Source organism: Branchiostoma belcheri, unplaced genomic scaffold (genome assembly GCF_001625305.1).
Source record: "Branchiostoma belcheri isolate BF01 breed outbred unplaced genomic scaffold, Haploidv18h27 scaffold1, whole genome shotgun sequence".
Taxonomy (NCBI): domain Eukaryota; kingdom Metazoa; phylum Chordata; class Leptocardii; order Amphioxiformes; family Branchiostomatidae; genus Branchiostoma; species Branchiostoma belcheri.
In genome coordinates, this window is record NW_017802379.1 from 7,551,062 (window position 1) to 7,574,703 (window position 23,642).

General features: G+C 42.2%; 1 protein-coding gene across 1 annotated transcript; it reads left to right on the top strand.

Moving 5' to 3' along the window:
• Window positions 1-11,700: 11,700 nt before the first annotated feature.
• On the top strand, window positions 11,701-21,000 carry LOC109463224 (sodium-dependent serotonin transporter-like). Its single transcript, XM_019759963.1, has 14 exons — window positions 11,701-11,955; window positions 12,433-12,567; window positions 12,808-12,895; window positions 14,025-14,147; window positions 14,821-14,959; window positions 15,155-15,289; window positions 15,840-15,943; window positions 16,358-16,482; window positions 16,779-16,891; window positions 17,354-17,485; window positions 18,085-18,184; window positions 18,694-18,794; window positions 19,595-19,762; window positions 20,736-21,000. The coding sequence occupies exons 2-14, from the start codon at window positions 12,459-12,461 to the stop codon at window positions 20,862-20,864; spliced, it is 1,566 nt and encodes a 521-aa protein (XP_019615522.1). The 5' UTR covers window positions 11,701-11,955; window positions 12,433-12,458; the 3' UTR covers window positions 20,865-21,000.
• The last annotated feature ends 2,642 nt before the right edge of the window (window positions 21,001-23,642 follow it).

Genomic DNA, 23,642 nt, shown 5'->3' on the forward strand with positions numbered 1-23,642 from the left:
CTAACTACGCTGGCTATATATAGGAGAATAATTGCCAGGGGAGTTTGGCTGCCTTGTAGGTTTGACGATTTTTTGAACCTCCGTGGTTTGACAGGCCGCGCAGTTAGGAGGGAAAGAACTACCTAGTACTTCCCCGCGGCCGGACTCCCTTGGCCAATTTTACTCTCTTTTTTGCCGAAGTCTACGATCCGTATTCCCGTAGAAAGGCCTGGTGGAGGCTAGTACACCCTTGTACATAGGTGCTTGTGACTGGAAGAAAATTTATATCAGGATCAATATTGCGGGCGGCGTATCCTTTGATCTTGCTACTTAACAGGTGATGTGAAAGTTAAGCAGGAAGTTGTATATTTGTTTTGTTTACAAATTAAACATGAGGCAGGCAAACATCGGGCTGACTAATTAAACACGTGGCTACGTAAAGTTATGATATTAGCATGAAATACTATAATGTTATCAGATCTTCAAAAAATAAGTGCATATATTAGTATTTTGTTCTGGGAAGGCCATTGGTAGCATACAGGGTAAGCATTTCAAAAGGTATGGTTGATTGTGACGATTGTTCAACTGAATAGTTAAGGCTACCTACAATGTCGGAAGATATGGAGCCGTTACAGTTTTTGGCTGTAAGAGTAATATATTAGCCTCTACCAGGCACCGCGGATGACTGGAAAAATAGTAGAAATTGGCCGAAATAAAGGGATAGTATACCAGAGAAGATCCCGTGGGTCGCGAATTGGAACTTCTATGGCCCTGGATCTTCTCTGGTATACTATCCCTTTATTTCGGCCAATTTCTACTCTTTTTCCAGCAATCCGCGGTGCCTGATAGAGGCTAGTGATATATAATTTTAATGCAGATATTTTGTTAGTACATTTTCTTCATTTCATACTTCAAGCATTTGAAATAGTCCTTTATTTTTGTTACCACCAATAAATAGCTATGATTGTGAACTAGCCTGCATTTACGATACGTTTACGAAACAAGCAACCGTTTTCCGTCAGTGACATCGCATTTTTGCCTTAGTATGCTATATATGGGAACGTATGCTATGGAAAATGTTTGAGTCAACCTATTTCATAAAAAATTTACCACAAAATTTGACTTTGAAACTCCAGTTTACTGCCTGAAATCGTTTTGGGTGCCTTCCGGTGTTGTCCAACTTGTCAGTGTTCCAACCCTCACATCTTATCGCCAACAGTAAACAGCTTGTCTCCTCTTGAGCTCAAAGTTCATGGAGTCGGCCCGCCAAGTCTCTCAAAGCAAGACTCGGGCTCAGTACGTCATAAATTCGGGGTAAATAATGGCAATTAACCCCTTGTAAAAGCCATTTAAAAGCGGTCGAGAGTGTTTCTGTACGATAAAGAAGATTGACACCTCGTAGGGCCATCTGGGCAACCGCTGTGGCAAGCAGTCGAGGTGAGTGAAACACGCATCGTTTGTAGTATAGTGTCGTCTGCGTTTTCTCCAAGGACACACTGTATATGAGTGCGATAGACGGACTTAGTCTCTAAGACTAACTACGCTGGCTATATATAGGAGAATATTTGCCAGGGGAGTTTGGCCGCCTTGTAGGTTTGACAGGCCGCGCAGGAGGGAAAGAAACTACCTCCCCGCGGCCGGACTCCGTTGACCAATTTTACTCTATTTTTTTTGCCGAATTCTACGATCCGTATTCCCGTAGAAGGGCCCGTGGTGGAGGCTAGTGTACGAGTGCGATAGACGGACCAGAATTATCACATGGCCCGCTTCTGTGAACTATGGTTCACCGGCGGGATTTACATTTCTCGTAAGGCGCGACGGTCTACAATCATCGGCGCATCTTTAGTTGTAACACACAGTGTGCAAAGGTCGCACATGTTCCTGTTGCCGGTGTGTGTGTACACGCAGACGTGGCGTGAGAGAAAGTTCTGCTTGGTAGACTGAGAATGTCTCAAGAAATTTCGGTTCTATGCAGCAAAGAGCAGAACAAGTGAGTCTTTTTTTTATAACATTCTTGACTTTATTATCTAATAATTTTCCAGTATACCTCTTTCGTGATAACTGTAGGCAACCTTTGCAAACTCTTGCAAAACTTTGTACAATCACAAATTCCCCTCCCCCACAAAACAACGTAACACACTGGCTTCCACAGCATGCCAAAAACTGGGGGTTTGGGGGTCTTCATCGAAGTTCATGGTCTTTGAGAGCTTTTATGTGCTATTTTCTGATTGCATATAGACAACATAGCCGGCCTGATTGAATTACCCCCGTTTTAGAACTGGGCTAATCAGAAAACAGCCGAAGACCACCAAATCCCCAGTTCTATAAGCCTGGTACGGAGGCTAGTAACACCCCACCTTTCTTGTATGTTCTAATCGCATGCTTCAAACTTGGGCCATATTTTGCTAAGATACACTGAAGTGTTCGTTTGAGGAACAGTTAATGACTTCTATTATTGTGGAGTCACTGGCTAGCTTTCAATGGATGTTAATTTCAGGTTGACATACTTGAAGAGCGCCCATAGAAACAGAGCGGACTCTTTTGAAACGCTAGTTGGCAAATATTCTACCTGGCGACTAGAGAATTCAAACCAAATCAGGGAGACATAGGGAGCATCACGCCAACTTTACAGTTGTCCCAAATCTTTATTGCTGTTTTAGTTTCCACCAATCAAGTGTCAAGCAGTAAGCTTTTACTTTCTCTTTCAAAAGTTAACTTTGGAACATTTAAAAGTGCCAAATGCTTGAAAACCAGATTGTTTTCTAAGCCAATATTCTAGTCACTATCTACATACTAAGTTGAAGTAGAAACATACAACACTGTCCCAAAATATATCGACATTCATGGAGGAAAATGCAGAAAATTGTGATGGAAAATGGTTACTGGTAGGAGCCTGGACTGCATGATTTTTGGGTACCACCCTGAAAATTAAGCAGTAATATTGGGGACTGTTTTTGCTATGTTTTAAATGCCCAAAGTATGATATACTGGTGCAGATGTTCTGATGTGGGACAGTATGTGTGCCATATATGCATACAGGTTTCCTTATTCAAAATATTCCAGTTTTGCCACCCTGAAATCGCATTGGATACCTTTAATATTTATCTGACGGACTTTAAAACTGACCATGATATGTAGTGAATACGTGACAACATATATAACTCAAGCTAGCTCAGCCCAAGTGACTTAAATGGGTACACCTGCAGTTGCTTAATGTAAGCTGCAATATGTAATAAGTAATATATACAGCCAAACGTCATCACAATCAAGACACATGAAAAAAATAAACTTTTATATGAACGAAGCAATTATGGTTCTTCCTCGGATCTCGGTTCAAGTATAATTTTATGAACTAGCTGCGAAAACGTAGATTTAAAACACGACAATTTTCTGTCAAATTGACCAAAACATAGCATCATCTCTAGAAATACAGCCCGGCAACACATTATGAGGTACATGTGTGTTATCTAATTGACCTTTTGTTGACAAACCAGTGAGAGGCACTTTAGGGTTCTGTAATCTGTGATGTAAAGTTTCTTGTGTCAATACAATAACACTACCCTGACCGCGGTAACAGCCACCCCAGGGGGTAACAGTTTTATTAGCCTATATTGATAGTAAAATATAGGGATGAATTAGTAAATTCTGTGTATGTATTAGCCTCTACCAGGCTTCGGGGGGAGGCTGGAAAGAGTAGAAATCGGCCAAATAGAGAGACAGCATGCCAAAGGAGTTTGGTCGGCTGGAGATAATAGTTTGCCGCTCCTTGACATGCTATCTCTCTATTTGGCCGATTTCTACTCTTTCCAACCGCGCGCGCCTCCCGAAGCCTGGTAGAGGCTTTATGTGTATGTGATTTGATTTTAAAGGCACCCCATGTAATTTCAGGACAGCAAAACCCCAAAAAAATATTCTGGATGAGAAAATCTGTCTGATATTGTCATTTACTGTCATTTCTTAGCACCTTTAATACTTGAAGCGATTGAAGTAGTCCAAGGACAATTAAGATACATGTGGTGTATATTTATTTTTAGGTACCACCAATAAATAGCTAAAACCATGCAGTCTTCGATATCGATATGATACAAGCAACCGTTTTCCGTCAGCGACATCACATACAATATGTCTCACAGATATCAGTATGCTATGGGATAGGATTGACAGTGAACTTTCAATACTATAATAAAAGAATGGCCAGAAAATTGACTTTGAAAATCCAGTTTTGTGGTCCTGATGTCACTTTTGATGCGGAAATTGTTGTAATATTCTGTTCTGTTACCCCAAAAAAGTACAGGGACTTTTGTATGGTCTTCTACAAATACATATTAAACAACAAAGCTAAATACATGTATGAATAAAGTCATTTTACGTACAGAATATATACATTAGAGATTGATTCACCCTGTACTATTCACCATTCATTGATCGAACAGTCGTGCTTTCTTTATTATTCCTAAAATAGCTAATGAAACTTTCAGCTCTCGCCGCCAAGATTATTTGGATCATCAATCAAAATTAAGTACGAAGACAGATGACATGCACTGACCCCCCCGAAAGCACGACTCACTCATTACTAATATACTACCTGTATATAGTGCACTAATCTAGTGTGCTGTGGTATTTTTTATACCGCTGTTTCCTTTTCTCTCTTTTTATTGGACATAACAAAAGTGTAAATGACACCGGCTTTCTGATTGGTTGTTGACCCTGTAAACACTAACAGGTGGTCGGACTCTGGAGTGGCTTGGTGACTGGTGGGACGAGAGTTAAATCCCTGTCACACATTCAAAATTTTTTTCTCTTTCTTTATTGACGATGACAACAGGTCAAGACACAGGTTATCAAGGCAGTGTTAACTGGTATTAGATAACCCACATGTACAGACGTGGAGACAAACATGAAATAAGAAATCAACTATAAATACAAGACCTGAAATAAAGATAACATATTAACTGGTTACAAGGTACACTACTATAATACACAATATAAGAAAATCAAGACATTCCTAATATAACTAGCAGCAATATATGCGAGAGTGGAGATACTAAATTGGGATGAATGGAAGGCTAAGGGTAAAAGTTAAATATGAGTGCAAGTTTAAAAGAAGAATCATGACAAAAGGTGGTTTCTGCAGTGAGCCTTGAATTGACTGAGAGTGGGAGAATCGGTGATGTGTCTGGGTAGACTGTTCCAGAGCCGGGATGTGTAGGGGATGAAGCTGTTCTTGTAGATGTTGGTCCTACATCTGGGGATATGGAGATGTACAGAGTTACGAAGGCTTAACTGGATCTGACTCTGGGCTTGTCTCGTGCTAAACTCCCGATTTGAACTCCCGAACGCTAGGCGAACGGTCCCAAACCATGGTTAGGAGATCTCATTTTCGGCCGTAGGTCAGCAAAACACCTGCCAACCGTATCCTGGACTAAGTCAGCAGTGTTCGGAGCGTGCTCAGGGATCCAATTTGACTATAATTTAACCCAAGTTCGTTTTGGCCGAACTTCCCGAACCATGGTTGGGGGTAGGTTGGAGCAAAATCAGCTATAGAAACAAAGTGCTTCTTGAAACGTTGATGTTGCAACCAGAATTGAAGACTTTAATGCCAAAATTGTTCAACAAAAGGACTTTTTGCCGAACACTAGTACTCGACGTCCAACATGTGTTATATAATAGCCCGTTGTCTCAGACCCGAAGTTGGTAGGCAGGCCAGTTAAACCCCTGTCAGGACCTTCCCCCGAACACCAGCCGAGCAAGCATGGCTGAAGTTCGGGAGCAGACCAGATTTAGGCCACGTCTACCTTTATACACGAATAGAATTTAATTTGAATTAAATTTGAATCAAATTTAAATGTCAACTACACCCGAATAAAGACTGGTGAGTCAACGACCAACCAACCACTGCCGAACCTTCCAACCAACACCCGACTGTTTAAAAGTTCTGAAACATTTGGTTGGAACAGCCCAATAGTAGCCGACATAGCGTTTTGGAAGGCTGAATTTCGAGGCTATTTACAAATGTCTCAACCTCACCTTATCAGTCTATAAAATGATTATACATTTACAGTGGCCATCGTTTAGTAAGCGACAGATTAATAAACTATACTTATTCAACAATAAAAATTCTACAAAACAATTATTGCATTTGAAGATAATTTCTAAAACAGTGAATGTGCGACAGGGGATTTTTTCTGGTCATACGAAGTAGTACGTTCTTCGTTCACTTACCCCATGAGGTCGACAAATTGTAGAGCATTCTCGTCAACCTCATTATATGGCAATTGTACTTTAGTCCTTTCAAAACCAAGCACACTTTACATCTAGAGTAGGCACCGGAAGGTACCGAACATCTTCCTGTTAGTACTTTTAATGAGCCCTTTACTACAAGAGATAAAGATAGGCAAAACGATCGTCTGACAATGCACACACCAACAGGTGGTATTCTTCAGTACTTCCTGGCAACTCATGTATAATCAGGATTTTTACTAGAGGCATTTGAAACTTGATTAGACGATATGATAGATAGTAGTCTTTAGTGATCTAGGCCGGCGAAGACGTCAGTAGCCTCTTCGTATTCTTTGCATTGACGTATATGATCGTCTTGATACCTGGAATGACCCACTAGCTGTCGAACTGGTGATTGTGTCTTCATTGTTATTCGAGTTGAATCAAAACGCAGGAAAGTTCTTTTTGGGTCTAATTTTCCGGTGGCGATTGGGACGATTTTTTAATGAATCTATCGCTTTGTTCCAATATGGGACATAGCAGCAGCGGTTACGTACTGAAAGAAAGTTGGCCAGCTTTTCGCTCTCTCTCTTTTCCTCTTTCTCTCCCTCTCTCTGCCTCGTCCCCATCTCTCTCTCCCTCTCTCTCTTTCTCTCATTCTCTATCTCAATATGTCTGTCTTAGCACCTGCCACATATAAAGAAGCTTTCCCCGAACACTAGATGTCCAGGGTTGACTATTCAAGAGTTGTCTGACCAGATTTAGGCCCTGTCTAGCTTTCTATACGAATCGAATTTAAGTTAGATTTGAGTCACATTTGACTGCCAACCACACCCTGACCTATTCCCGAACACTAGCCAACCATGGCCGAACCTCCAGCCCACATCCGAATGTTTTAAACATTTCGAAACATTCGGCTGGTGCAGCCGATCAGTAGCCGACCTGTCCAAACACCAACAGACCTTGCTCCAGACCTACTCTTAACCACGATTGGGGTAGCCTCTACCAGGCTTCGGGAGACGGCTGGAAAGAGTAGAAATTGGCCAAACAAAGAGATGCCAGGGAGTTGGTCCGCTTGAAAGTACATTTTGCCGCACCCGAAAAATGTACTCTCAAGCGGACCAACTCCCCTGGCATCTCTTTGTTTGGTCAATTTATACTCTTTCCAGCCGTCTCCTGAAGCCTGGTAGAGGCTACGATTGGGGGAGATCCCAAGTGTTCGGTAGGCCATATTCGGCTCTGTAAGACAGGAGTTAACTGTAAATACTTCACCGGAAACCCCATACAGTAGCACCTATTTCCCAACCATATTGAAACAATTGTTACACATGTAGGACAGAATCAACACTGTTAAAAGTCTCGCTCCTGTTGGCCTTGGTCCAATGCCCCTGGCGTTGAACCTTAAAGTCTCCCGTAGTGTATTGGGACTATCAAGGGCTGTGAACGGAAGGGTTTGTGACGAAGGGTAGGTAAGTGCTTGCTTCACGGTCAAACTTACTCAAAGTACATGTATTTTTAGTCTTCGTGTAATCAAAATGTACGGTAGACGAATTCATGGCCTCCCGAACACTAGCCGAACTCCACCCGACCATGGTTAGGAGTAGGTCGGGAGCAAGGTCGGCTGGTGTTCTGTTAAGGTAGCGCCGGCCTGATGTTTCAAATTGTTTCAGAAATTCGGGTGTGGACGGGGGTTCGGCCTTGGTTGGCTGGTGGTTGGCTGGTGTTCTGAGGTAGGTCGGGGCGTGGTCAGTAGAACTTGAGTAACACGAATTTGATTCGATTCGTTTAGAAAATTTACTAAATGTGATCTAAAGCTGGTCAGACTGCTCCCGAACGTCAGCCAACCTTGGTTGATCGGTTCATATTTGTGGGAAGGTTCTGAATGTGTGACGCGAGCTTAAGTTAAGAAAAGGTGTTGTGTGGCACAAACATGAAAGCCTGAAGAACTGAGGGTGGGTGGATGTTTTTTTTGTGCTCAAAATAACCCTATAGATGCCCCTGACGTCATAACACTACAGGGTCTCCTAGAAATTGCCCGTAATCCAAATCTCTCAATCTCAACTCTAAGATGGTGTTCAGTATTGCCCGCATGCACCACATTTTGTAAAGGCATCCATTGCAATTTCAGGGCGGCAAAAATATTCAGAACGAGGAAATCTGTCTGATATTGACATTTACTGCAATTTCTTAGCACATTTTCGAGGCATTCTTTACTCACGGGTACTACACGTCACGAATAGCTGGATCATATATAGCCTCCCATACAAAACAAGCAACAGCGTTTTCGTCGTCGCAACATCACAGTTTTGCCTCACAGATATCAGTATGCTACAGGATAGGATTGATTCAACTTACTACATTAATGCTTTCTGTTAATATTGACACTTTTTGTGAACATTTTTGTCATCATTTTATACTTGAAGCATTTGAAATAGCCCCCAAACAAGCTACGATAGGCATCTCTTTGTATAAAGTACCGCCCATAAATAGCTAGAACCAGCCTACGGTACAAAGATTATTAAATATGTCAATGTAGGCAAAAAGTGTAGTTTGTATGTTATCATGTACAAAACTGTAGCGATCTCGTATTGATCGTCCCTCTCCCCATCTGCTATCAATTCTGCACGCCGTTCTCACCTCTGCCCCCTCCACCGACCCGAGGCACCACGCCCGGCGGGCGGTCCGCTTTCCTCCCCCCGCCTGGATTCACGGCAAGTCACGAACACCTCAAGGTTACGGCGAGGTCGTTACCGTGCACTCTGCTCCACATGCCCTATAGCCTGGTTTAAACTTTGTGAACATTTTGTGGATACGTGGCTATCTATATATTTCGGAAAAACTTGCTAACTTTATATACACCAATTGTTGCAGTTGGTCCATTTCAAGAAATGTCTTCCTTAAGCATATCTTAAAGAATGCGTAAAGGTTCCGTTTCACCCCTATTGTGTACCTTTACGCATGTGTAAGATGTGCACGTTTAAAGATGTGTTGCGTATTTTGTTGAATATGTTCTTCCTCAAGTTTGCTGTGTTGATGCCGCATATCCAATACAATAATTTCAGGGCGGCAAAACAAAACAAAACAAAACAAAACAAAATCTGGATGAGAAAATCTGTCTGATATTGACAATTTACTGTCATTTCTTAGCACATTTTCTTCATCATTTCATTCTTGAAGTGTTAGAAATAGCCCCCAAAACAAGCTACGTGAGGCGTCGACGTGCAAATACCATAAATAGCTAGAATCTGTCTACGATAGAAAACATGTAGAAGCAACCGTTTTCCGTCAGTGACAATTTCACATTTGTGCCTCACAGACATCAGTATACGTATGGGATAGGGTTGATTCAACTTACTACATTAAAAGAATGGCCAGAATATTGACTTTATATTGCCGCCTTGATATTGCATTGGATGCCTTTAACAAAAAGAACTTATGTCATCCTAATGTTCCCAAGCTGCTTTGTGACTTGTTTTTTTACCGCTCTTCAATCTCAACAAAGTACATCAAAGCCATGAAATCCAATTGCAGATATTCATAGAAAACTATAGATAAATAGACCCATAAATAGAACACCTGGAGGAATAGCCACCCACACGTCTTGTTTGATCATGATCATAGCTTATTTGATGATGTTTGTCGGATGGAACGGAACCTTCTCGTGTTCAATGTGTTTTCTCTATATCCTTAGATTTAAAGCTGCAGTATGTAACATTAGGACGACACAAAAAGTGAATTTTATAGTCATTTCTGTTGAATCAACCCTGCAACTATGTGCCATTCAGGAAGTGGAGGTACCAAAATAAGACGAGTGGGTTTAAAGGCTTGAAACACAGCTGACAGACATGGTTGTTTACATTGTGGTATTTTGAGGTGGCACCACAAACTCAGTGCGCCTCGTTTGGGCTGTTTTAGCGCCAACCAAAAATACCAAAAATGTACAATAACTGCACAAATATGTTGAAAAGTGGAAGTAAATTACAATCACAAGAATATATAATTAAAATTAAAAAGAAATCATTTTGATCTTTGTTACAAGAATGTTACATAATGCCACTTCAACTAATTGCAGATGTGACGTCCTCAATTAAACTCGTTACGGGAAGAAGAGGTTCTTGTTAGCGGACGTCGTTAGGACCAGACGAAGGCCGTACCCGGGGAGATTGGTACGCCGTACAAAGAGCCGGAAGCCGGGGCTTCGATCTGAGCAGGCGCGCGGGATGGAATATAACAACCCGGCGTTCGATCGGGCCGGCAGTGCGGACTGGTACGGGCAGCAGGCGGACATGGCTAAGGTAAGAGAAGAACACTCACTACACTAGCTTCCATAGCATGCCAAAAACTGGGGGTTTTGGGGGTCTTAAGGTTCTTTTTGAGCTTTTATGTGCTATTTTCTGATTGCATTTAGACAACATAGCCGGTCTGGTTGAATTACCCCCGTTTTTAGAACTGGACTATTCAGAAAACAGCCGAAGGCCACCAAACCCCAAGTTCTATAAGCCTGCTACGGAGGTTACCAATCTTTTTTACGGCTCTCGGTGGCAAATGTGCTTATGTTGACACATACATGTAGGCGCACCAAATCCGTTGTGTGTTTTTGGCACACAGTTAGACAGATTAGCCTAAGAGGCTCGGTGGGCGTCACTCCACCGTACAGGTGGGGAAGTCGTGTAAAGTGCCTTTCCCAACGGCACAACGTCGGGCCACGGTGAGCATCGAACCCGGGACCTTTTGGTTCCGAGTCCAACGCTCTAACCGTTGCGCCACCGACGCCACCGACACGATCTTTCAGCATAACTTAAACCATGCGTAAAGTCTGTTTCTTTACTTCATTGGAAAAATGGAACCTTTACGTATGCTTTAAAGTATCGTTGTTTTGTGCAATGACTATCCATGCAGAGGTTTAAGCTTCGGCTTATTTTTAGCGTGTTTTAGCGTTTTCATCGTGCTTTCTTTTTTGTACTGTTGCCTTTTTTTTTACGCCAGCCCAATGGGAAAATGGTAACTATCTGGCAAATGGATACTGCCTGGCCAATTTGATACTGTCTTTGCAGCCACCAAAAGATCTGCTTGGAGATCAAGAGAAGAAAGCTAGACTTACATGTAGACATATCAAAACTTGCGCTAATTTGTAGGGAATCACGTACTCGTAACTCTACTCTGTGATTTGACCGGATGGACGATGCAGATGGTATTTCGTACAGATAAGAAAATTTAATGCAAATCAAATGCAAATCAAATTAATACGTATTTTCGAAGTAAATCCAGTGTCACTTGTATTGTTTGGGGTTTGGCTTATTTTTGGCGTGTTTTTATGCCTTTTTATCGGACTGGTATCTTTTTCGCCGTAAAAAAAACAGATACCAGTGCAGAAAAGAAAGCCCGACGAAAAAACTTCAATACACGCCAAAAATAAGCCAAAACCTAAACCCGTGCTTGGAGAGTAGCCTTTACCTACCTGTTGAAATTTACCCCCAAAAAATCCGCTCCAGGTGTCGGCCAGGTCGTCGCCGCCGTCTGAGCGCGAGGGCGACCGGAGCGTGGCGCCGTCCTCCCGCCTGAACCTGACCAAGCCGGACGGCGACCAGGGGAACCCGAAGGCTGACCCGGCCGGGGACGGGGCGGACGCCGGGGCGGACGGAGAGGAAAGAGAGACGTGGTCTAAGAAAGTCGACTTCCTGCTGTCTGTCATCGGGTTTGCCGTGGATCTGGGAAACGTTTGGCGCTTCCCGTACATCTGTCACCGCAACGGTGGAGGTAGGTCCAACGGTTCTACATTCAATTGTCACCGTAACGGTGGAGGTAGGTCCAACGGTTGGTAGCTATAGGTACAACGGTTTTATTTTAAACAGTCCGCCGGGGGTGGTACGGCACTTTCCTAGTCATCACAAGGGCTTTTAGGGATGGTGTTTTTTTCACTCCGTTTTTAGGCATTTTTTTCACTTCGCATTTAGAGATGTCATTTTTCATTCCCAGAAATTTGGTTATACAAGTCTAGGAAGACTTGACAATAACTTGAAATTCCATCAATACGTTAACGTTCCATATTTGATGATACATATATCATAATTTTCTTTTCATATGTATCGGTGATATTTAATGTCTTCCACGCCTAACACGGAAGCAATTTTATCTTCTTTTTTTCCCAATAGCTTGTTAAAAAGTTCTTTCTTAACCTTTCTTTTTATTACGATGTTATATATATATGTGTGTTTTGTTGTTATTATAATGTAGGTGCGTTCCTTGTCCCTTACTTCGTCATGGTGATATTCGGAGGAATCCCTCTGTGCTACATGGAGTTATCTCTGGGGCAGTACCATCAGCTCGGCCCGCTCAAGATATGGACAAAGATCTGCCCTCTTTTCAAAGGTAGGCCTTGTGTTAACCGTTATATAACCGTCATTTTTAAACCCGGTATAACCGCCCTTCGGCGTAACACACCAGCTTCGCAGGCACGGGACGCGGCGGCAGCTGGCTCCATTACACCAAACGACTTGTTACACTATATATATATATATATATATATATATATATATCCTTTAAACATCTAACTCTAAACATTGTTTAAAGCTATCTAATGATATCTGTGCCATCTCTTGGTCCCTCCAGGTCTGGGTTATGCCATGATACTGGTGGGGATGTACACGTCCTTCTACTACAACACTATCATCGCCTGGGCTGTCTTCTACTTCTTCAGGTAAGTCATTCACTGCTACGTAGGTTCCGCTACAGCAAAGTAGTTCTAGCAGTGAAGAGAATAATACTGTTTAAAGGTAAAAACGTTTGTTCTAACAGAAAAGGGAAATGTTCTCACCCAGAGCTTTCGACCAGTCACTCTGGTCTTCCTCAGTAGACTGACCCAGTGAGAATAGTCACGTGACTTTCCTGAAGTGTGACTTCACCACCGGGTCAAAGGTACATGTATCTGGTAAACGATGTCGGCCCCCGTCACGGTTAAGGGTGATGGGCCTTAACAAAACTTAAAAAAAGAAGAAAATCCCGACCTACCGACCATAAGTTTTTAGGACTGAAATTGGAAACACAACATTAATTTTTCTAAGCCTCATGCCTTAGAACATTTTAAGAACACAACGTGCTTTGTCAACGTTCTTATCTTGCTCCAGAACTGTCATTTCTGAGGCTTCATTCGACAATAGTATTGCGTCAATGAAAATTTTGGTTCAGAAAGTACGCTCGCCTATTCTATGCCCCTTTGACAATCGTGAATTTACGCTGCTGCCAAGGAGATACTCAGACACTTCAAGTGTTTAACCAATGCGTAAGAGTCACCTTAATGGATACGTATTGTGAAGTGGGGGGTATAGAAAACAATACTAACTACCTATAGCTTTACAATCACCCATTATACCCAGTGTTGCTCGCTTCTTTTGTTACGGTTGCCCTGGCATAAATTTGTCTCCCAGAAACATGTGCTTTTGTGATGGTACAGCTATTGAAGGAGAGCTAAAATAGGGATCGAACACAGCAATATAGCAATTAGTCGTCACAAGCACACCTAACGATGTAGTCATGGCTTATTGGGGGTATTTTGCACTGTAAAGAAAGAATGTACGTGTCCACAGTAGCATATGGTGGACCTATACCGCAAATATACCAAGTTCATTGTGTTTCCTTCATCATTTAACAATTCACGTTGTGTCCCATTGTGTAAGCCTTGTATTAAATGCGATTAGAATTCATAAGCTTGAAAAAAAGAGTCTATGTGTATTATGCGATGGCGTTATTTTTGTACTAAGATGAGCTATATTTGACAGGGTTTTGTGTGGATGGATTTTAAAGCAATCCACGCTTTATTGTGTCCACAGTTCATTCACTTCTGATCTGCCCTGGAGGAGTTGTAACAACACGTGGAACACGGAGAACTGTACGGAGTTCAATGTCGACACCTGGCGGAATAGCTCTGTCTCTGCAGCCACCGAGTTTCTCGTGTAAGTGGCAAACTTGTTGAATCCAGTTGAAACCTGTTGAAACCTGTTGAATAAAGTTTTAGGAACAAGCAGCAAAGATTAAGTCATTGTGCTTTCGATTTTTTTCATGAATTTCTTGTTTTATCCTTCACAACAGTTTGTGCTCTGGCATGCAATCATAATTATAGTTTTCACCAGGTTCTTGTTTTTACTGATGAGCAAAGTACTGCTACTACTACTACTTAAAGACGTATTATGTAACATTTTTTGTATGATTGAAAAATCTTACTTGGAAAAATCTTCCTTGACATGTTTGACTTGAAAAAATCTTGGTGTGATTGTAATTTACTTCCACTTTTCAATATTCTTTGTGCAATTTTGGATACTTGACATTTCTGATTGGACCTTGAACAACCCAAGCGAAGTGCATCCAGTTTTGTGGTACCACCACAAAATACCAGACTACAATAGTGGCTGTGTTTCCAGCCTTTAAACCCTTCCTGAATGAAACGTATTTGCAACGGAGTAGGGTTGGTTAAAATTATTTTGTAAAAATGATCACAAGAAAATTGTATCGTCCTAGTGTTACATAATGTAGCTTTAAGTAGTGGCAAGTTGCTTTTATTTCTAGACATCGAATGTTGAATCTTGATTGGCTAACGTTGTCTGATCACGTGATTATTGCCACCAATAGGAGAAACGTGTATGAGTACCAGAACTCTAACGGGCTGAGTGAACTGGGGTACATCCGCTGGCAGATAGCGCTGTGTCTGGCCCTGGTGTTCGTCATCGTGTACTTCAGTTTGTGGAAGGGCATCCACATGTCTGGAAAGGTAAGAGTAAAGTTTTTGAAGGGAAAAAATGATAGATATATATACCTGATTGTAGCTACTTGACAATGTATATATGTAACGTTATCTATATTCCATCCTTTTGTTGTAACCTGTACTTAACCCAGTGGGTATGTGTACAATGAACGAATCAGGGTCTAACTCGTTTCTCCTCCACTCACGCGCGCCCCCTTGCAGGTAGTTTGGGTAACTGCAACCCTCCCGTACATCCTGCTCCTGATCCTGATGGTTCGAGGCGTCACGCTGCCGGGAGCGAGGAGGGGCATCCTGTACTTCCTCACACCGAAGTGGGAGACCCTGGCCTCGCCATCGGTAAAGGGACTCTCAGTTACCTTATTGTTACTACAGTTGTAGACATAGCCAGATTGTTAAATGGGGGTATAATTTTTGGTATGTCTGTGTGTACGTGTGTGTGTGTGTGTGTGTGTGTGTGTGTGTGTGTGTGTGTGTGTGTGTGTGTGTGTGTTTCCGCATGGCCTTTAGGCCAGGTTGTAATGGGCATGGTGGTTCAGTCTGCCCCAGAGGACGAAAGTCATTAATCACGTCCACCTCTGGTAGCGCTTGTTGTTTTCATAGGTGTTTTAGTTACATGACCTCCTTGACAGCTGGTATTGTTTCCCTTGTACGAAAAAACACTGTAGGCACCATCGTGAATAAGAAGAAGACATAGTCACCATCACACAATATTTTCATATATCATGGAGGTCTGATGTCCCCGAATTCTTGTTTTTCAGAGCGATGCTAGCATTTTCGTAGACTACACCAGATTCAGCGTCACGTGCCATTCCAAAATCCAAATAATATATTATTGTGAACTTTAAACGATAGATTCCCATGCTTAGTTTCTCACCTGCGATTCCAGGTGTGGTGGGACGCAGCTGCGCAGGTGTTCTTCTCGCTGGGCCCTGGGTTCGGGGTGTTGATCACTCTGTCCAGCTACAACCGGTTCTACAACAACACCTGCAGGTGTGTAGACTTGTCTCACACGACATGACCTTGGTACTGAAATGTCCTAGATCCTCCATTCATCCTGACGTATAACTTCACCATGATTACCGAAGGAAAACATATTGTTTTTGCTCAGTTTCTTCTTTCTCTTCTTCTCCAAACAGTGACCTCTGACCTGAACCAATGTCTTGTCTGTTGCCATGGTAACTAGTGTCCGGTTACATCATGTTGCAATTTTATAGTAGGAGGGATTTAGACTCCCTTAAGTAAGAATTAACAGAGCAGACCATGTGTGAAGGTAAACATTATGCATTTGCCTTGCATATGTTAACTTTTGTGTTGTTTCTGTCTCTCTCTCTGTGTGTGTCTAAACTATGTGAATTATATGAAATCTGCCTGATAATATAATTGTTTCTTTTATGACTTCCACAGAGACGCAGTAGCTACCAGCCTGATGAACTGTCTTGCCAGTCTGCTGTCTGGTTTCGTCATCTTCTCTGTACTGGGGTACATCTCTGTCACACAGAACAGGGAAATAGAGACCATAGCTGTAGGAGGTAACATGACGTCTGTACTGGGGTACATCTCTGTCGCACAGAATAGGGACATACAGACCATAGCTGTAGGAGGTAACAAAATGTCTGTACTGTCTGGGGTACATCTCTGTCACACAGAACAGGGAAATAGAGACCATAGCTGTAGGAGGTAACAAAATGTCTGTACTGTCTGGGGTACATCTCTGTCACACAGAACAGGGACAAAAGTCCATCCTAGAGACATTAATGTTTGATAGCTAAAACCCTCGATAGATCTGCACCTGTCTAAGCCTGTCCACTCCACCCCCTCCCCCTAGGGCCAGGCCTGTTGTTTGAGGTGTATGCCGAGGCTATCGCCAGTATGGAGGGCGCCACAGGCTGGGCACTCATCTTCTTCTTCATGCTGATCAACCTGGGCGTGGACTCTACGGTACAGGCACACCTTTATATCATCTAGCGATGAAATTAGCCTCCCAATGACTCAAAAGCCAAACCTACAAAAAAACACGAACGGACTTTGCTACCTCCATGAAAAATGGTATTGTTTTGGTATGTATGCATGTATGTATGTGTGAGTGTGTGTATGTGTGTGTCTCCGTGTGTGTGTGTTTGTGTGTGTGTGTTTGTGTGTGTTTCTGCATTGCCCTTAGGTGAGGTTGTAATGGATATGGTTGGGTTCAGTCTTTTCCAGAGGGAGGAAGTCATTAATCATGTCTATGTTTCGTAGCGCTCGCTGTTTTCACAGGTGTTTTTCGTTACATGACCTCCTTGACAGCTGACAGCTGGTGTTGTTTCCCTTGCATGGTGAAGAAGGAGATTGCAGGAGGACATAGCACAAGACCTAAGTATTTCATGGAGGTCTGAGATCTCCGAATTCTTGTTTTATTTTCAGTTTGGCGGTCTGGAGACGGTTATCACGTCCCTGAGTGACGAGTACCCGCGTGTGCTGCGCAGACACCGTGAGCTGTTCGTACTGGTGCTGATGTGTGTCTGCTACACCGGAGCACTGGTCACCACCACCAACGTAAGTCTGGCTGTTCTGTCACATGTGATTCATACTGAATATCAAAGTTGTTTATGCACAAGTTGTTTACTTGGGTCGACATTTCGACTATCATCTCCTCCAGGGCTACATGTAAAATGACTTGCACCGAAGCTAGGTGTTACTGGTTCACTGTGCACTGTGATATTTTAGTTTTTATTTGTACATGAAAAGGAGACAATTAAAAATACGAATGTACCTAAAATAGACCAAGTATAGATCCTTGTGGGACACCACGTTCTTTTTTTGGGAAGAGGTAAAACTATAACTACATATACATATTGCATCTGACAGATAATGTTAACCATTGGAAGGCCAAACCTTTACATCCATAGGTATCCATGTAATATATAATGGCTCATGTTAACCATTGGAAGGCCATTGGATGGATATTGTTAACCATTGGAAGGCCAAACATTTACATCTATAGGAGTCTATGTAATATATAATGGCTCATTTCAAATGCAATATTGCAAAAACATAATTGCTAACTGACATCCGAAGCTGAATTAAGTGTAAGTGTTCACAAAAATGTAACCTTTGTCTAGTTTGTCATTTTGATTGTTGTGCTGTTCCGGTAGGGTGGTGTGCTGGTGGTTCACCTGATGGACACGTTCGCTGCCAACACCTCTATCACCATCGTGGTGCTGCTGGAGGTCACCATCGTCTGCTGGATATACGGTTAGTAAATCTGGCAAACTGAAAAATTACGGAGCATGAAATTTCATCTGTGTTGATACAAGTCATTATGAAGTAAAATAAAGACTAACGTTTATCTCCAATACCGGAATGAATTGGCTCTTACCAAATTTTCGGCTGTTCACGGAATGGACCCGTCTATTCTTGGAATATGACGACATAGACACGTCATACCGACATACTTGCCAGATAACTTGTGTCGTCCCCCGTCTCTGTTCTGGGTAGGTCTGTAAGCCCAATTCATTCCAGTGTTGGAGATAAAGTTTAGTCTTTACTTCATATGCCGGATATTGGGATTTGCATTTTTAAAAAAATGAGCAAACTCTCTCACCTTCTTACGTTTCGATGTCTGTCAGACATCTTCCTCAAAGATTCTAGATAAGATGGAATACTGCTTATCGCCGATACATGTAGCTGCATTACTGTAAAAATAAAATGTAAAAATTTAAGAGATTTCAAAATGTTCAAAGAGTTTTTTTTGTTACCTCCAGGGACGGAGCGTCTGTCGTGTGAGATGCGGGAGATGATGGGGACAAAGCCCGCCCTGCCGTGGCGGATCTGCTGGACGTTCATCTGCCCCATCATACTAGCGGTACGTACCCTGGACTAGTATTATCGGGCCGTTAGCCGGTTCCCTTCGGTAGCCAACAGCACTTCGCCAGCCTATCTTAACTACCGCTACATGGGGAGTCGAGCCCGAGGGGAGTTCGCCAGACTAGGTGAGGCCGGCCAAATTCTCTCGGGCTCGACTCCCCCGTAGCAGTAATTTAGAAAGGCGGGCGTAGTGGTTTAGTCTACTGAAGAGAACCGGCTAATGGCCCGACACTAGTCTGGCTGGCTCCCAGGGTAAGCGGTACGTCAATACAGAGCAAAATTAAAGACCACTCATGGGCCTTCCTTATTTGATATATTTGAATTGTGTCAGAAAAAGTGATCAAAAGTCATCTACCTGAAAGACTCACACGTTCTGGGTTACAGTAATGGACAGTTTTTTTTACCTTAGACCTGAAAAGTTTCATGTTATATATATATACCCATTTAGGAAGCATTCACAAGGAAGCTTGTTCCATAGTGATGTAGTTCTAGGAGAGAAGTTTTCAGCGTGGAATTTCCTCCTAAGAGACGGAGTATGGAAGAAGAAAGGGTAATCTATTTTTGTAAAAGTGGCAAAACGTGTTCTAGCTGAGAAAGGTCGGAATGGCCACCGGGCACAAGCGAGTATAGCAATTTGCCATGAAAATAGTGACAGAGTAACGCTAGATAGACTTGCAACATTACGCCTTTGTGAGAGGGGTTGTAAGGTGGCGAACAGGTAACTCACAGCAAGATTTCCTAAGCGGTTTTGAATTCTGTCGAGGCAGGCTGAAAAATGAAGAAATCCTTTCCTTGCAGATCACTATTGTCCTGGGGCTGGTGTACTACGAGGCGCCGGTCTACGGAGACTACGTGTACCCCGGCTGGGCCGTGGGGGTGGGCTGGGGCATTACTGGATCGTCCCTGATCTGTATCCCTCTCTACGCCATGTACAAGTTCATCATCACTCCGGGAAATCTGCAACAGGTATCCGTCCTAATATTTTATTGTATAATTATGTTTCATTTACAACAACTTTTAAGGGCATCTAATGCAATTTCATGGCGGCAAAACAGCAAATATTCTGGAAGAGAAAATCCGTCTGATCCTGGCATCTACTGCCATTTCTTACCACATTTTCGTCATCATTTCATACTTAAAGCGTTTGAAATAGCGGGCCCCAAAACAAGCTACGTGAGGCATCTTTTTATTTTTGGGTACCACCTAAAATGTCTTGAACCAGCCTACGATACAAACCAGCAACCGTTCTCCGTCAGCGACATCATCTTTTTGCCTCACAGATATCAGTAACTTATGGGATAGGGCTGACCACATTAAAAGAATGACCAGAAATCGACTTTAAAAATCCCTTTTGCCGCCCTGGAATAGTCTATTGCATTGGATGCAGTCAAATGTGCTGAACAACACTTTCAGCACCAAGGAGAGGAACTTTAAACAGTTTACTAATATCCTAAAGCCCCGCCCACCTCCGTTTAAACATAGAAATTTAAATATTTGACGCATATTCAGCCGCTCTCTCATTGGTCAAACCGCTAATTGCCATTCTCTCATTGGCTGAACCTCTAATTGTGATTTGGGCATTCGGGATCGGTCTATTGCAAAAACGTATTGCCACAGAAATCACAAGATTTTTACACGATTACATTAAGGAGGCCATATATATATCAGAGCACTTCAGCCTTCACTTAATAGAGATGGTGGACGATATAAACTCCCTGGCACTTTTGATCAATTGCTTACGTCACGTATCAGTAAAGTCTCGTGTGAATAAGGTCACGTGTTTGTAAACCGTACCTCTCGCGAGATCACGTTATGAAGTGATTGGTCATTAATTATCCTGATGACAGTGGTCGCTGAAAATTTGATCTCTCTGTAAACTGCGTGTTGGAATAAAGTTCAACTTTTTACTAAGATTTACACGATGTGTTTTTTTTCTCAGAGAGCGCGACGCCTGTTATTCCTGGAGGACTCGGGAGAGGCACAGGTTGCGGAAATTGCCGAGAATGGCCGAGCGTCGTCGATGGAGTTAAACAAGGGACTGGTGGCTCTCCCGAACTCTAACGTGTAGATGACGTCACAGCGGGTGTATGCCTCTAAGTTGTTCTAAATGATAACAAAAGCATTTAAAGCTGCATTATGTAACATTAGGATGATAAAAAAATTTTATGCATATAATATGGAGGTTTTTCAATGTTTATAAGCTTCAAACACGGCTGTCAGCCATGTTTGTTTACATTCTGGTAGTTTATGGTGGCACCACAAACAGAGTGCACCTCGTTTGGGCTGTTTTAGCACCAACCATAAATGTCAGAAATGTGAGATAATTACATGTTGAAATATTGTTGTAAATTACAGTCACATAAATATCTTTTTGGATAATTTATTTCAATTTTTGGTTAAGAAATGTTACATAATGTCCCTTTAATTGCACATTTGTTGCAGCCAGAATAGACCTTTGGCGTGTCCTGTATTCTGTAAGGGTTATCATAGCTATTAAACAAACTGAAACAGAAAAAGTAAATGTAAGCCAGTGGAAGTAAATGTAAGCGAAGAAGTAGAAAAAACAATCGGTTGACTTCAAAATGTTGTGTCGAATGTGCCTCCTTCTATTGTTGTAAAAAGAAATATACTTGTCATCTTGTTATATAAGTATAAGCACAAGAGTAGTATGTTATGGACCTGTCCATAACATACTATTATGTTATGGACCTGTCCATAACATACTACTCACAATTTTGTCCCTTCAAACATGAAAAGAATTCCTTTGTAAGTTATATACTTTGTATAGTTGGTGAATATTGCCGTATTTGTAGATATGTTGCACACGTGTACTAGGGGAGAGTTTCTATTGTTGTTATAAATGTTAGGAGTCAATTGCGTTTGTGCATTAGACGTAGTGCGACCTGTCACACATTCAGGACCTTCTCCCGACTTGCTCCCAAACACCAACCGACCACGTTCGGGAGCAGTCTGACCAGATTTAGGTCATGCCTACCTTTGTATACGACTCGAAACGAAACTTGAGCTAAATTTGAGTCAAATTTTAAACGAAACTTGAGCTAAATTTGAGTCAAATTTTACCTCCAAACACACCCCTAAAACTGCTGACTTACTCCCGAATGGTTGGCTGGTGTTCTGCTGACTTACAGCCGGACACTAGCCAACCATGTCCGATCCTCCCGACTAGCCCCCGAATGTTTTAAACACTTTTTAAACAATCGGATGGCGCGGCCGAACTAGTAGCCGACCTCGCCGACCGCCAGCCGACTTTGCACCGACCACTCTTATCAATTTATGCATGGTTGCGGGGTCGGATAATGTTCGGGAGGCCGAATTCTTCGTGAATGTGTGACAGGAGCGTAATGTCTCGGCCAAGATAACTAAAATCTCATACAGTCGTGTATTCTGTCAACTTTTGGCCTTATCATGTTTACCGAAGGGAACATATAGTTTTTGCTCTGTCTCTTCTTCTTCCGTTCCAAACACTGACCTGGTCAATGACCTGAACCAGACCGTCTGTCATGATGGCAACTGGTGTTGGGTTACATCATGTTGCAATTTTATAGTATGGGGGATTTAGACTCTTGTCACCATATATGTGAATGTGTTTTTAGAAAGAATTAACAGAGCAGACCATATGCGAAGGTAAACATTATGCAGTTGCTTTGCAAATGTTACCTTTCTTGTGTAAATTTGTATTTTCTCGGATATGACGGAATTCATTGTGCCCTACTATTCTACATGTTTCTCCAATTATGCTCGAAATTTGTCGGTTTGCATGAATTCGCTACCATGTGCGTAAGAGTGAACCGTGAAATGTAACATATTGTACACTGTGTATTGAAGTCGTCAATAAAATTTGAATCATTGTAGTTCTTGGTCATATCGACAGGTGTCGTTATTATCCTTAAACCTATTCATTACCTTAGTGCAGTAGGAAACTAATGAAATGAAACAAATAAAATAGGAAACTAATAAATGAAACTAATAAAACTTGACCAAGGGTGACCTGGTCAAGTTTTATTAGTTTATTGCAGTGTCTTGTAATGATCCTTATCCATAGATATAGAACTTTTTTTTTCTTGCGTCCAAATTGTTTCTTGCAACTTGTAATATCAATTGTATGTAAGATCAACCATTATCGCAAAGTTACAAACTTATTGGGGTCAATAAGGATACCGTGTACACGGAGATTATTCAATAAAACCTACTGGAGAAAACATGAATGAAACGGTCACTGTTTTTTTAAACGTTTTATTTAGGTACAGAAATAATTTGGATCGCTAGGGGTCCCCACTGACGCGTGCAGCTAACTGACATACCGCGGGTTACATTTTCACAAGACTTTCAAACTAGGCAAGAAAATTAGGATATAGCTGTTCAAGGTTACATACAAACTTTCTGGCAAAACTATCGTTTGCTGCTATACGGTTTTTTTTTTCGTGAAAATACTGTCGGTAACAGGAATGGTGTCCATCCATAACTTCTTGAGTCATCGTGCTATGCTTGAGTTATAACGACACAGACACACACACACACACACACACACACACACACACACACACACATACACACACACACACACACAAACACACACAAACACACACACACATATACACACACATGTACACACACACTCATACACACACACACACGGACACACACACACGCACACACACACACACACACACACACACACACACACACGCACACACACTCACACACTCACACACACACAGGTCACACACAGACTCACACACACACACACTCTCACACACACACAGACACACACAGACACACATACACACACACACACATCGTACACACACAAACACACACACACACA